At 36.0% G+C, this 16,720-nt stretch overlaps 1 protein-coding gene across 3 annotated transcripts in view; it reads left to right on the top strand.

Annotated features, from left to right (window-relative positions):
• LOC108552941 (beta-1,4-glucuronyltransferase 1) overlaps positions 1–16,720 on the top strand; it is a 97,145-nt gene that overhangs the window by 63,598 nt on the left and 16,827 nt on the right. For all 3 annotated transcript variants that reach the window (XM_017907641.1, XM_017907640.1, XM_017907642.1), the window contains exon 2: positions 9,714–10,255. In XM_017907641.1, the coding sequence (XP_017763130.1) occupies positions 9,896–10,255 (360 nt within the window). In that variant the 5' untranslated portion in view covers positions 9,714–9,895. The remainder of the gene's footprint in view (positions 1–9,713; positions 10,256–16,720) is intronic.

Below are 16,720 nucleotides of genomic sequence, written 5' to 3'. Positions count from 1 at the left end.
AGAGAGAGAGAGAGAGAGAGAGAGAGAGAGAGAGAATTTTATTCAATGGAGGAGTAGGGGAAGAATTCATCGACGCTGAAAGCTTGGAACACTCGCGGGGAGTTTGATCGTGGGAGTTAATGCGGTTATGTGTGCACCTACATAGGAAACCATTAGGGGTGGTGTGCGAAATTTCAACGGAAACGGGACACCAGGGCCTTTGAGCTCGGAAAAGAGACCTTTCATTGGCGAGTTTCGAAGTTTAGGATGCTTGTTTGTAAATGAAGTCAATTTTCAAGTATAAATGATTTGACCTGCCATACCTTGTGAGTTTGCTGTTTAACAATTATATATTCATTAAAAATTATTAAATTATTATTATTATTATTAAATTAATTATTATCTCACGGCTAGTATCTGCCATACTACCGCCTATCTAATATTCAATTAGGTTCCAATGTTCTTTATATTAAATTCTTTATATTAATTTGTCATATTAATATATTAGTTATACGATTATTATATATAATCAATTGCGTTATACGTTGATTATGTGAGTTTGCTGTTCAACAATTATATATTTATTACAAATTATAATATACACGCGTCACGAAAAGATTACAACGATTAGGTATGCGCGGTGAAATTTCTCTTAATACTATTATTATCTCGTCACTGTTCGCTTTCACGCTTTTCACAACAAACTGACTCTCCTCGCGACATATTGGCTCTGACCTATAACAATTGCACAATACCACGCATTCTAGATCTTCCGCTCGCACTTCCAAAAACATACGTATCTACATTCGTGCCATTACCCGACCTCGCACACTCGCATTCACGCTAATAAAACCAAATCCTCAGATTAAATCGATACAATGAAAATGAAGAAGCACACGCAACTGCGGCGCTATTTAAATAAAGATCAGTGTTAAAAATAAAATATCGGAAACGAGACGTTTTGACCTAGAATAATTCTAGTGTTAACGATACCCTAGAAGCTTAATAAATAAAAGCAAATCCACATACCTAAGTATAAATGATCTGCCCTGCCATACCTAGCTATTATCGACGAATACGCGTGGCTATGAATAATATCGAGCAGCTCGATGTGCAAGCTGGATCGTTCATCTGTAACTCGATTCACTCGTTTGTTTCTACAATTCCATTATTTATCGCTACGGTTTGTTTGTTTACGCTGCCAGTTTTTGAACGTCCGCAGTTCTATTTTAATTTTTCTTTTTGTTTTCGATTTGTTCGTATTGTTGATTGGTTTATTTACATTTTTTTATTAATTTGTTCATTTCTCCAATTGTTCAATTTGCCCGCGGTTTCGATTAATTTGTTTACGCTGCTCGATTGTGTACATTCTTAATTAGTTTATCCGTGTGGTACATTGGTTTGTTTACGTTTCCGATTAATTTATTTGTTTCTTTCATTTGTTTGCATTTTCGATTAATTTGTTTACCTGCCCCGATTTGTTTGTTTACAACTGTCAGTCTGTTCATTTGCATTTTCAATTGATTTGTTAGGTAGTAGACAAATGATTCGTTTTGATCAATTTTCTCAATTTGCTTTTGTTATTTTTTTCAATTTGTTTAGCCTCGCTTCTCGTTTAATTGTTTACACTGTCAACTGAATTGTTTATATTTTTAAATAATTTTGGTATCTTCGTTGCCAGTTTGCTGGTCTCTAAAATTTCTTTTAATTTTTCACTAACGTAATTAATGTCATCAAAATATTTGAAAGAAACAATCTTCTACTATTCTATCTATGACTGTTAGAAAATTGCTGCGTGTCACAATTAAAAAAATTCTAATTTATTATATTAATATTATATTATTTATATTTTATTATATTATATTAATATAATAGGATCGAAAGGAACATTAAATTTTACATCTTCCAAAAAATTATGCAATTTGACCAAAGCTTAATGAGAAGAAGGAATACTCAGAACATTCAGAATTTCAAGCAGCAACATCGCAAAAATGAAAATATGACGTATGTGCCAATAATTATAACACAGTGACTTAAGTCAAAAGTCTGAGAAAAATAATTATATCACCTACTTCCTACTACATTCATTCATATAGCAATAAAATAAAACAATTTCTTCGCAAAATAAGAGAAAAATCGAATCATTGGACCAGATTTGTGACTTCGTCGTGTCATGATATATTTCATCAAACTTTCAATATTCTAAATCACCAAACTTTTAATATTTCGAAGATACATGCAGTGTACAATTTGGACCATTTCCATATATGGGGACACCTATGACATTTTTCCTTGCAGCCACGCTACACTGGCGCTGTATTCCCTTTTCAACGATTCAAAACTCGGGCCATCCCTCTCCCCCCTGACGATCCTTGCATCCTTATCAACAGAAACGCGCGTCAGTACAGTTCTTGTACTTACAGCGGCGCATCCTCTGCGGAAGTGCATATTAATGCTGTGCATCACGTTGCCCGTGCACGACAAGTGAAATTGTTTTTAAACAACGCACGTGACTTTATCGCCGGAACGAATCGTAATGGGGTAACCCGAAACGATTTACTGTTCGTGGAACATTCGCAGACATGTCTTCGACGTCATCGCGAATTTCCAACAAACGACGAAAATTCCCGGGGAACGTCGAAATCTCGGTTTGGTTATATTCTAAAATTCTAGTAAAATTCTAGTAAATTTCTAGTAAATTCTTAGTAGCTTCCTAGTAAAATTCTAGTAAAATTTTAGTCCCATTCCGTCGCACGCTCGGAATGGATGAAACGTAAGAGCTCGGTGTCTTTGTGTCCACTTAGAGGCTCATTGTACTTTTCTGCAACGTAGACACGGATAAAGAGGCCGTTAAAGGCTATTTTGCTGTGCCGTGACGACGAATGGTTTCAATGTTACCCTCGGCAGGAGTACGTAACATCTCGTGCGTTTGCACGGTAATTGAGTCCCGATGAATCACTCGTATTAACAGTTGCATCGATTTTCTTGCCCCTACCTGGCGGGCATAGTGACTTTGCAATACGACAAGTTCGTCGACCGTTCTTCTCGTGTCTTCTTTTCGCGTCGAGCGATTAACTATACAGGCTGGCGTAATCGCCGACTAGAGAAGCAGTGTCCCATTCCTGGTACTTTCGAAAGTTAATGAAGTTCTTGTACAGCATTAGGTCGCTGAAAGAATAAAAATAGAGAAGGAAGACGAGGAGAAATATGCTACGTAAATCGAATATAACTGAAAGCTAACCTAAATCTAATTAGAACCTAGCCACGTCGTGAACCTTACGTCGTGAAGTGAAAGAACCTGATACTAACCTGACCAATACTTAGGTGGTCGAAAGTTAGGTTAGGTCTAATTGGTACATAGCACGATCTTAGCTAGAATCCAGTTGAATTCTAATTTCAGCGTGGATCAGATAAATAACCTATCCAAAGCTAACCTAAAATTGAATGGGACTTGGTTATATCATAAACGAAGAAGCTCGACCTAACCTAATCATAGGTAAGCGAAACTTAGATTAGATTTAATTAGAATATGGCGCAATCTTAACCAGAACCCAATTAGACTCTGATCCTGGTATAAACGAATAACTTATCCAAACATAACCTAAGACTAAAGAGAACCTAGCCTTACCATGAACAAAGGAGCCGAACTTAACCTAATTATAGGTGGCGCGTAGGTTAGATCTAATCCGAACATGGTACGAACTTAACTAGTACTGGGCTAGATTCTGATCTCGCCATAGATGAAATAAGTGCATTATCTGAGCCCAATCTAAGTCCAATCAGAATCTAATTCTCTAACCTAAACCTAACCAGAACTTGAACATAATCTCTGTCATAATCTAAGTATAATCGAAGCTTTATTGAGTTCTATCCTATTCTTAGTCCTTTTCTAGCTCAAATATGAAGTAACTAACCTCAAAAAGGTCTCTCGGGTAATTATCCATTACCAGAGTAATAAAATTCCGAATACTTGGAGGAACGAATCATTTTCTACCTAGTCGACGAGTTTGGAAACTTGTTCTGGAAAAAGAATGATGAAACTGGGACTGTCGCATTAATGATTCATTATCTCTAACGAAGTGCATACCAAGCAGGAAAATTGATCTCGGAAGCATTCTCAAGCGTCTGAATGTTTTTATTCGAAGCAATTTGAAGAATGTTTTAAATAGTTAAATGATATGTATTAAATAATGAAGTAGTTCATAATTAGACCACATTGACGATTACTTTCGAGTTTTGCCTTCGAGTTGCAACTTTTGCCGAGGCTTCGATCAATCCAACCTTCAGTTTCTCATCGTCTCTATCGGATAATCAAGACTCCAACGTGTTATTACGTACACATTATTCCGATTGATGTTATACCTTGCGATCGAGTTAACGTAGAATTTACCACAATAAACTATAACGTCAGTCATAGAGGCTTTTGCTTCCTTACCTTTTATTTTTCGACCGATTTGCATTAACGGTACAGGTATATTGACTGTAAATAATCTATCTAGAGTGTTACGTATATCTGTCGGATATCTGGCGAGGTAATAAAATCGTTACATATTACAAAAACCGTACGTGCTGCTTACAACTTGAAACATTCTTTAAACTCCACGGAAACGCGCGCGGTGTGGCGGGTTGCTTGACGCCAGGAGCCCAACTTTCGCAACTTCGAATAACCGTTACTGAAAAAGGAGAAAAGATTGGACATATATATATTGGACAAGAAATGTTCCTCTCAGCCCCTAGATTTATATTATTATAGAATATTACGAAATTAATAACATTTATAAAATTTCTCTAAGTATTCATTAAATTAGCATAAAATTTCAGAAAAAATTGTACGGGTAAAGACCAGTGTTTTTATTCACATCATTATCTTAAGATTGCTTTTAAGGTAGTAATAGTATCAATCGTGGGCTAGATTCCCACCAGTAAATATAGTAAGGGTGGACACATCTTTCTCAAGAGAAAATAACGTGCTTCTCAAGGTGCAAAAAATCCGAACATGCAAATTGATTTCCTCTGCAACGTTGCCTATTCAATCCACAGCATAATAATGATCGAAAGCAATATCATAATGTTACCTAATTTTCCCCACTTGCCCGTAATTCATCCTCGGAAATCCAAAAAACGCAAGTATCATGATAGATGTCGATAGGAAACAATTTACTGTGACCACATTTAACGGAATACTTTTATGCCGTAAAAGGAAGGTAATGATTCAATCGCTAAGGGTGAGAACATCCTCTTCGAGCAAAAACAACGCATACTAGACGGTGCAAAAAATTGGAATGTAATGCATCAAGGTTCCTTGCAGCCCGGAAAAGTAGCATGTATGGCTGGTTGCTCGATGACAGGAGCTCAACTCCCGTAACTTTTGTTCTTCTAATAGCTTTCATCGTAATCCCTACCTGAACCATTTTTTCGTACACCCTGTATATAGATAAGGAGACAACGAATCGATCTTTTCGAGAATAGGAAGACTCTCGCGAATAAAAATGTGCACTTCGTCGCGCGAAAAATTAGAATGCAATATCCCCTGCCTAATGGGTTTCCTAGAGCCGTGCGGAAATAGACCGTGCACGGCGGATTGCTCTACAGCAGGAGCTCAACTCTCGTGTCTTTGACTCTCCATTACTAAGAAACGGAACGAAATCGAACATACGTTGTCGAACAAAAAACGATCCTTTCGTTAGCCTCTACAGCCATGTAATTTCGCAATGCCCTATGAAGTATGTCAATCCACGTTCAATCCGTTCTCTGGTAATAAGCATCGGAAGCGATATCGCGTCGCGTGGCTCCTAGCATAATGTTGCCTAACTTCTCTCGCTGACGTGCAATTCAACTTCAGAAACTCCGTGCTGTCTGGGATATCGTATTAAGTCGCGATACAAAGTGCCGTGCCAATTTCCCCCGGTCGTTCGTCGTTGCTGCTAATAACTGTGCGCAAGAATTATTCGACGACTGAAACAGGGCTTTGTATAGTCCCCAGGGAATGATATAGGGGAAGGCCTCAAAGAGCAGCCTGAGATAATGTCAGTCCAAGTGCAAAGGGGACCAGACGACGGACAGATGCATTAGTGTTAGTGTTTCAGACCGTCTAGTCGTGAGCTGTGGCTTGTTCTACTATTAGGGGAACCTACAGTCATCAAACTGTAATTTCTACAAAGAAGAGAAACGAAAGAAATTATAATTCTGAAATTCGTAACAATAGTTGGGATTTTCTCATAAGTGACATGGTTATCATTGACATAAAATTATATTTTTTTATAAATTATTGAACATTGTTATTAGCGAAGAATTAACATTTTTGTTCTAAAATAATATAACTTTCTATGTATTCTAATTTTTATTTCTATTTTTTATTTCTTTTTTTTTATTTTATATCTTTTTGTCAACAACAGAAGCCTAGGATAATTATGGGCTTGCTGTTTTTCAAATATTTTCCAGTTTAGAAAGAAACTATTAGGTAGGGAATAATAGAAATTTTATTTAAAATTTTAATGGCAAATTTTGTTGTACGAGTGTAACGACGAAAAAATTAATCAGAAATTTTATTACTAATTGTTGAGTCCTGTTAGAAGGGAGATTATTCATTGAGGGGATGATTGTATTTCCGACTAAGATGAATAAAACAGTTCTGACAGACATAACGTTGAAAGAACCGAATTTCCAATTCAGTAGAACTCTCTTTTGTGTCTTTGTTTGAAGAGAGATAGTCAGTGACAAAGGCTGGCCTGTTGGATGGCTGAATCTTTGATAAGGAACTGGATACAATCATTATGATATTGATGGCTACTTCCTAGTCGAGCCTTATACCCTCAGCACATTGGTTGAGAAACATTGAAATCTAATCTAACTTGAATTCAAACACGAATTAAATTTAATGTGACAAATTGCTTATTTGCAAAGTCACTAGTAATTGCTTATTAGACCATTCTATATTTGTTTTATAGTATTAAGAAACTTGACCTAGAAGTAACATAGTTCTAACCCAAACCTAAACTAAGTCTAACAACGTATCAAATTGCCATAATGTCGATAGTTGCTTGCTAGTTTTTGTTCTTAGACTGTTCATTCAGAAACCTAACCCAAACATAATTCGAACCTAACCTAACCTAACAATAGCCTAGCCTGTGTCAGATCCACTTTGGTTGCCTAATTATCATAACCTATAACACATTCAATTGAAGTAACCATAGAGGTTAGGTTAGGATAGCATAGGTTAGGTTCTAGTCCAAACCTAAACTAAGTTTAACAAGATATCAGATTGCCATAATGTCGATGGTTGCTTGCTAGTCTTTCTTCTTAGACTGTTTATTCGGAAAGCTAACCTAAACGCAAATCAAACATAACCTGACCTAACAATAGCCTAGCCCGAGTCAGATCCTCTTTGTTACTTAATTACCATCACCCATAACTTACATCCAATTAGAGTACGCGTAGGAGTTAGGTTAGATTAGGTTAGGTTCTAGGCTACACCTAAACTAAGTCTAACAACATATCAAATTGCCATAACGTCGATGGTTGCTTGCTAGTCTTTGTTCTTAGACTGTTCATTCAGAAACCTAACCTAAACATAATTCGAACCTAACCTGACCTAACAATAGCCTAGCCCGAGTCATATCCTCTTTGGTTGCTTAATTATCATCGCTCATAGGTCTCATGACAGAGGACACTTCTAGTCCATCCTATCTGAATCTCAAATTGAATAAAAGACGAATTTGCTACTATTCTAAAACACGAAGAAAAATTAATGTTTCCTGAGAATGAAACAGTGTTGCTAACTGTACTCTGTACAGGTGAAAGTCACAACTTTCATCTACTTTTTAATGGGTTATTGCTTCTGTTACTGTGGTGTTAAACGACCTAACTAAAATTAACTAAACTTCATCGATTTTTAATTCCGTGACCAAAGGAGTTTCTGATTAAGAAACTACCCAACTATAACAGGTTTAATGATTCCTACCTGGCTCCCTCGATTTCACTAGTTATTGCACAAACGCGAATCGTGACCTCTTGAAGTTCTCTAGAAGCTGCTGAAAGAATTATTCTTAGCGACTTGCTAGTAAGTCAGTTACCTAATTCGATCCATCGGTGATAATGACATGTTGTGACTGGTTCGATCTTCTTACCTCTCTCACTATGCATGAACCACTGTGAATAAGCATGGCAATGGCTTCATTGTTGGATAGTTGAGCATGTATAGTTGAGCACAGGATACAGCGTACAATAGATTCCAATGAAAGGAACCTGGCAAATATTTCTAAAAATTAATAACATTTCCGTTTATAATTATTTAATTACTGACAGTACATATTATGGCTACTTGCAAAGTGATGCAGTATCAATTGGCAACATATTTTGCTCTCTCTCTTTCTCTCTTTATCTTTCTCTTTCTCTCTTTTTTTCTCTCTTTTTTCTCTCTCTTTCTCCCCCATTCCTCCCTCTCCCTCTATTCCAGTTATAGGAGCAAAATAGTAGTAAGGAAATGTGTAGTGAGAAATTTAGTAAAGGAAAAAGAATGTCCTACGCCTATGTTTTTAATATTTTCAAAATTCTCGGATTTTTCAGTTAAATGTAATTCACGTCTGATTCATCTGCATTATTGCCCTTATAGTATGATAATATTCCATAAGAAATAATTTAATCAACCTAAAACTAGCCCAAACTCTCCTTTTCAATCGCTCATAAAAATGACCAAAATTATTAAATATAAATAAAATATAAGCTAAAATTAGGCAAATATTTGTATAAATAAAAATTATATTGTTAATATATATAACTATATTACAGAGAATAATAATTCTAATTGAATCTCAACTATTTTTAGTTCATTTATCATACAAAATTCTGATATAGTCTCATTTCATCTGAATACTAACCTAAACTTAATGAAAACTCGACCAAACACCACAATGCTATCTCAATAACATTTCAAAACCGCAGGAAAACAAGCGTAATCTAAATACAACCCAACAACCCAGATAAAACAAACTCTTTGGAATTACATATAATTAAAAAATTGTTATCAATTCCGTTGGAATAAACCATAGCCGCGCAACGATGACGTCAAACGTGCTAGACGTGCAGGCCCGTAGCAATTTTTGGGTTCCCTTCCTATTGGGGGATGGACCTTCGTTTATTATGCTGGTGTCACCACCCAAGATTAGGCGGTAACTCAAAACACCCAAAACCTCAGACCAAGCAGAAAAACAGCCAGTCACACAACACTCCGCAACTAAACTTCGCTCAGTCTGAATATTTGTAAGAACATATTATTGTAATCCTATGAATTATAAAATAAAAAAAAGCTTTGAGCCGACAGCTCAGCAACTCAAGTTTCTTTATTATTTTCTTCGTTGCGCTACGTGACACTGGCGTCGACAAGTCGTGTGCCTAGTTTGGGTTTAAAGAGCATTCTGTTTTCTGGAAACGTACAGTTCGAAACTCCTATGCGGTACAGTTCACATAAATCGTTAGAACCCTTACGGACATCTATACTCTTTGTTTGTATTTCCATAGGCATACATTTCACTAATAATAATCTTTACATATTGTTCGCTGTAACGTCATTATTCCCCCCAATTAGTTCCTTGCGAATTACGATAATCTCTGTAATTTTAATCTAAAAATTACAACAAATTCGAATTTATAAACGACAGAATGAATGAAAGTACTATAAATTATTCTAATAAAAATGAGTGAAAACGCCCTCTACAATAATTTTCTTTGCCTTGCAGTGTGCAACCAGAGAGAGGAGGTCGAAGCTCCCCAGAATCATGCTCAGATCCTGATCGCGGAGCATCACGGGCCCCATAGGGGTGGGGAGGTGGTGGAAGAGAACACCGAAGACAGCCAGCAGCGCTTGGTTACGATTTCCATAGGACGGTGGCTGGATCGTGGTCCTGGAGGAGGCTGGAGAATGAGCATGTTGAGTATTCTGCGTAGAAATTGGGCACTTCGGGTGTCGGTGGTGCTCAACATCTGCGTGTTGCTCTACGTATGCGCCCACTTCGGCTCCTCCGGGCCCTGGATCGAGGAACCGCCGACCAACTGGGCGGCGCCACTGCAGTCCGAGGCCTTCGGAGCCGTGGACCTCGTGAATGGTACTCAAAAGGGCGCCACGTCGTCAGCTGTGCCTGCCACCAAGGATGCAGGTAACAAGGGTGTCCGTGGTAATACGACCAACCTGGCCAGGGAAAGACTACTCACCACGAGGCCAACGCCGAATGAGGCCAAGGCCGAACCTGCTGACAGGCCAGAGAACAAGCTCAATCAGACGGTGAGTTGGGTTTAGCGAAACTCTTGGTTATTTGATTTCTCTGGAGGAATGTCAGAAGTAGTCGTTTTAACGCTAAACCTGTTATAATAGTGTCCGTTTTAGTGTCTCAAGTTTTGTCAGCTTAATTGAAGTTGCGTCCAATTTTGTGTCCAAAATTGTGCCTACCTTAGCGTCCGAAGTTATGCCTGCTCTAGCATCCGAAGTTTTGCATACTTAATGTCTAAAGTTGCGCCCAGTTTAGTGTCCAAAGTTGCGTCCAGCTTAGCGTTCAAGGTTGTGCCCACTTAGAGTCCGAAATTATGCCCACTTAGCGTCCGAAGTTATGCCCACTTTAGCGGCCGAAGTTATGCCCACTTTAGCGTCTGAAGTTATGCCCACTTTAACGTCCGAAGTTGCGCCCAGTTTAGCATCCAAATTTGTGCCCACTTTAGCGTCAATTACAATCCCCACCAATTTTTGAAAGTGAACTTCAAAAGTACTGATTGAGATCTTTGATTTTTTCGGATATTCATCTCTTCTCCTTTGACAAAATTCAAATTTTGTCACGTTCCCACATAAGTGTTCGGATTAAGTCCCAACTGTGGGCACTACTGTATGTGACTAGTCGTGTGATTAATCGTGATAGATGGCGCAAGTTTGATATGAATCTTGGGAGCAATGGAATAAGGAAAGATATACAGGGTGACCCATTTGAAGTTTCAAACGTAATTATTTTTGATTTATAACTCGTTTCGAAATAAATGTTCCAAATAAAACTTAATATATTATGGTGGTCATTAATCTTCCCTAGGTAGTTGTGTTTATGAAATCAGGAGATGACCTCGGTTTTCTTGTTTTGAGTGAAACTGAACTAGTTTTCATTTTTGTACGTGTATAGTAGATTTTATATAGTGCACTTCTTTTCGAAAGTCGTACAAGATTATTTAATATTAATTAAAATTAAACTTATTAATTTTATATACGTGACTCACTTTAATTTTGAGTATAAAATTTCGAGTATAGATTTTGCTGTGCTTTAATTGACCTAGCGATGGTTTTGGTAAAGTTTACAAAAATCAGCTTAGAATTTTTACGTTAGTTTATTCAGTTTAATCCTTTCACGAGTACGATCGTACAAGTATGATCAAAAAATTTGTGAAAACAGTATTGTGCAAACAGTATAATACACGTAAGAAAAAAATTCCAAGATTACATCAGTCAAATTAGAAAATAATCCAACGAGAAATACGATATTTACGATAAACATCTATTGTAGATATTAGTCATGGTGGCGCTAGTGAGTTAATTGGAAAATCGTCTTAAGATTACCAAAGCTATATTTTTAATTGCTACAGCTCCTATTAAATTATTTTCAAAACGCAATCTAAATATAATTTTTCCGCAAGCTGTCTCGAATTGGCGCTTCCTGATAAAACTTCAGCTTCTAACAAATGCATAAGAATTTTTATCGACATCTTCGAGTCATGCATCATCGAAGAATTAATACCAGAGTAATTGGAAGTTCGATTGATTAGAAATTAAGATAATTGATCTACTGTTAGTCGACATTCTATTGTATGCTGATTTGGCTGTACGATTGAGTGACCTGATGTTAGCTCGGGTGTCCCACTTAGGCACCACAAACGAGTCTTTTTTTATTTTAGATAGTATAATCAGCAATTATCATCATAGTAGCCATTAGTCATAGAATATTTCAGTGGACAAAATTTACATAGAAATCCGTGTCGACTCTCTAACAGTCAGTGGTCCTTGAATATTCTTCCGTAGCTTGTAATTTCAACATCTTTCACATCCTTTCCAAAACCATTCTGCCTAAATTATACAGGGTATTCTAGATTTTTTCTGACAAACTACAAGAACTTATAATCTAAACCAAATAAGTGAGTCTTAAATAATCTAAACCAAAGAGGGGAAAAATATTATATATCTATAAAATCTTGATTTTATATAAACAATTTTAATTATAAAATCATAAACAAATATTCTGTATATGGAGTAGTAACAATTTTTCTTTAAGATTCTAGATTAACCCTCTATAATGACACGTAACTTAAAGGTTACTAAACATACTCTTACATCCATATAAAAATTATGAAATATATATTATATATAAATTATAAAATAAAGATATATATTATCAATATATATATTATATTATCAAATACTAAAAATGGTGTCTACAAAGCGTTAACACTAGAGCTAGCGATCAGTAATCTGTACCTAAATATAATGTACATTAATTAATTATATATATCCTTACTAGGTCGTTCTTGATTAACGACGATTAGTGACGGACGGCTCTTTGAGATTGTATATAGCTTTGAATACTAAGTGGACTGTAAGATTTTTCTTGATACTGTGCTACAGTGCTACCAGGTCTAGCATTTATACGGACCCTTGGTAGGGCAATGTATTTTGCTATTGGATGGTATGAATAATGGAGTTTCCGAATTTGAGGTGCCAAGATAAGAGTAATAAACAGTTACAAACAGGAAATCTGCCGACCGCAAAGGGTTGAATGCCACATCGGTCCCTAGGAACCGTCACTAGACTTTCTGTTCAGGCCTCGGCGGTCAGTAGGGCCCGGAAGGGCCCGCACGACAGCTAACTGTGGCGTGAACGGAACGACACGTAAAATCGGCGTTTTAATATATTAATTGTGAAGGTCCCCCCCACGGGGGTTATTGGAAGTCTTGTAGTTCCTACGGTGCTTCCGGTTGGTATCCTGATGGCCGTCTTGCTATGATAGGTAGCAGGTAGAAGGACGCGAGGAAGGGATGCGTTTGATCCTGGGCCTGCTAGTGGACTTGTAAGTAAGGCTTTCTAGCAGGCCCTGCCTTAGACAGGGGATACTTAGATAGCATAGAAATTTCGTATTTATGGAATATTTATTCACCAAGGACTTGCGGGAAACCTCGAACCTCCGTTCTTCCATCTAACAGTAAGGGTGTTGGTCGCTACACTAATGAGAATAATAATACTGTCGAAACGGTATTTCAAGGATTAATAGCGTCTCTAGAGACTTGGAACAACCTCTTCATCTTTGAAATTTTAAACTCCATGATAATAAATTTAGGAAATTGGATTTACAATAACCGGCTCGGATTATCCTGTGGCTGTAGTATACTATAGTATACAATGATTTCAAGATGGTGGATTTTGTGCATTCTTTCGTATACAATTTTAGTGTCTTATAGCCTAATATTAGCACTCAACTAATCAGTCTATTGAATAGTCACTATCGCACGGCTAGTATCTGCCATACTACCATCTATCTAATATTCAATTAGGTTCCAATGTTCTTTAAATTAAATTCTTTATATTAATTTGTCATATTAATATATTAGTTATACGATTATTACATATAATCAATTGCGTTATACGTTGATTATGTGAGTTTGCTGTTCAACAATTATATATTTATTACAAATTATAATATACACGCGTCACGAGAAGATTACAACGATTAGGTATGCGCGGTGAAATTTCTCTTAATACTATTATTATCTCGTCACTGTTCACTTTCACGCTTTTCACAACAAACTGACTCTCCTCGCGACATATTGGCTCTGCCCTATAACAAATGCACAATACCACGCATTCTAGATCTTCCACTCGCACTTCCAAAAACATACGTATCTACATTCATGCCATCACCCGACCTCGCACACTCGCATTCACGCTAATAAAACCAAATCCACAGATTAAATCGGTACAATGAAAATGAAGAAACACACGCAACTGCGACGCTATTTAAATAAAGATCAATGTTAAAAATAAAATATCGAAAACGGGACATTTTGACCTATAATAACGTTAACGATAGCCTAGAAGCGTTACAAACCGTCTTATCTCTTTGCCTCGGAAGTATAATAAAATTACGCTCTAAACTGAAACTTATCAGGCACTTCGGTTCGGGTGTCGAAAAACTGCGCTTCCGTCCGATCGAGATCGATTAGAATCAATTTTCTCGTTGAAAGGCGCTGGAAGAACAGCGTTAAACTTCACCCAGAAACGGAAGACGCGAAGCAAGTTGAACGAGTGACGGTGTGCTCGCAGAACGATTAGTCATCCGAGCAGTAGTTTGATGGAAAGTTCGATAAAACGAGATTTCTCCAGTCGTTTTTGCTCAATTATCGCGCGCGATTGTCGTACCTCGCGCTGGAATCGAACGTGATTATCGATCGCGGCCAGGACAATCCGCTCGTGATCGTGATGCCGGCAAATGATCCGCGGACAGCAGCTGATCGAACGGGCGATCGGTCCGTGAAATTGGTCATGGTTCAGGGTATAAATAACGTAGCTGTGAATAATTCATTGATCCTTAACGCTTGTACATAATTCCGTGGATCGATTTAGAACGATTTACGCCGATATCCGCCGATATCAGGCCGACTATACGTCGCCGGTTTTTGAATCGAGATCATCCTCGTTAAAATCGATGGCGCTTATTATTTCGAAATGAACCGATGTTTAGGTAGTGGACTGTCTGTTGTGAAAATTGCGTCACGTGGTATAAAAATGCAACAGCTTTCTAATAGATTGGTTGATTTTTTTTTTTCTTCGTATTCTTCAAATGATATTGATATATAACAGAAATATGTAGTTTACTGATTATTTATTTATCTATATAGTTATCCATCCATTTATTTATTTATTCATGTATCTATTTATTTATCCATTCATTCATTTATTTATTCATCTATCTATTTATTTTTCCATCTATTTATTTATCCATCCATTTATTTATTTATTCATCTATCTATTTATTTATCCATCTTTTTATTTATTTATTTATCTATTTAGCTATCTGTTTATATACATTTATTTATTTATTTATTTATTTATTTATTTATCTGTCTATTTATCTATTTATTTAACTATTTATTTATCCACCTATCTACTTATTTATCCATCTATTTATTTATTTATTTATCTATCTATCTATTTATTTATTTATCTATCTATTTATTTAGCCATCTATCTATTTATATCCATTTATTTATTTATTTATTTATTTATCTATCTATCTATCTATTTATCTATCTATTTAACTATCTATTTATCCGTCTATTTGTATCCATTCATTTATTTATTTATCTATCTATTTATCCATCTATTTAACTATCTATTTATCTATCAATATAATTATTTATCCATCTATCTATTTATATTTATTTATCTATCTATCCATCTACCTGTTCACCCATTTATTTATTTATTTATCTATTTATTTATATATTTATGTATTTATCTATCTATTATTTCCTTATTTATTTATTTAATTCTGTGAGATAAATCCATTAAAGTACAAGGAGAGAGGCACACTAGTGAGGCGCAGTATAATTTTGGTCTGAATCATGCGCATTTCTGAATCTGAATCACGTTGACGTATTTTGAGGCAGGTCATGCAATAGAAGTCTGAATCGCAGTGACATATTTTGGTTCAAGTTATACACTAAGAGGGTTGTCAACTGATTAAACTTTTTTCATAACCGGTTTTTCGATTTCTTTTACACTAGTTAACCGATTAACCGGCTGACCGAGGCAGTTTCAAGAGTCATAGGAAGTTGGATGGACAAAATTTCTCAGTCCTAATTAATCGTGATAACGCAAATAACGTTAACAAACTGATAATATACAAACATAACTAATAAACTCATAATATACAAAAATAACTAATAATATTTTTTTACAAATTACATTTATTTTAATTAAAAGAAAATTATTTTTTCCTATTAAGAAAAGTAACCAATCGTCGAATAACAATAAATTTGGTCAAATAATCGGTTAGACAAGCCTCGAGTCGATAGCCAAACTATCGATGTACCTCTACGATGAGTCCCTATATCATGACACTGTCGCTATCATGTTTTGGATATGTAAAAACACGTGATCAACGTGCAAAGAATCATGCAACCTGGAAATAACACGTAATATAAAAATAAAATCACATCGACATTCGTTTCTATTTATTTTATAGCTCTCCTTGTGCTACAATATTATTTGTATCGATTATCTACGGCACTTCGATTAATTATTATATTTACCCATGAGGTTACCTAGTTATTGATCAAACGTATGGTCTATTTTATCGTGCAATTTTAGTAGCCTCCTGACAATAAAATTCTAAACTTCAGACATCGACAGGAGGTGTAGTAAATAACGACCTGACCTGACATTAAAATCGTTTGCCAGGAACATAAAGTACTTGGAGCGAGAATCTGCAAACGCATACCTGTATACCTGTTTATCGACACAGGGTAGAATAAACGAAGGTATTTATTGAAACAATATAAAATTCGAGTATCGATCAGTGTTATTTATTACACACACACGTATATTTTCCAAGACGACGTACAAAAAGTACAAACTTATTAAAATATTTTTAGTACAATTACATTATATATATATATATTATATATAATATACAGGTGACCCTCCTATAACACGGTAGATAAGTTC

Source organism: Eufriesea mexicana, unplaced genomic scaffold (assembly GCF_001483705.2).
Source record: "Eufriesea mexicana isolate 0111107269 unplaced genomic scaffold, ASM148370v2 scaffold8569, whole genome shotgun sequence".
Taxonomy (NCBI): domain Eukaryota; kingdom Metazoa; phylum Arthropoda; class Insecta; order Hymenoptera; family Apidae; genus Eufriesea; species Eufriesea mexicana.
This window is presented reverse-complemented; position numbering and strand designations above follow the sequence as displayed.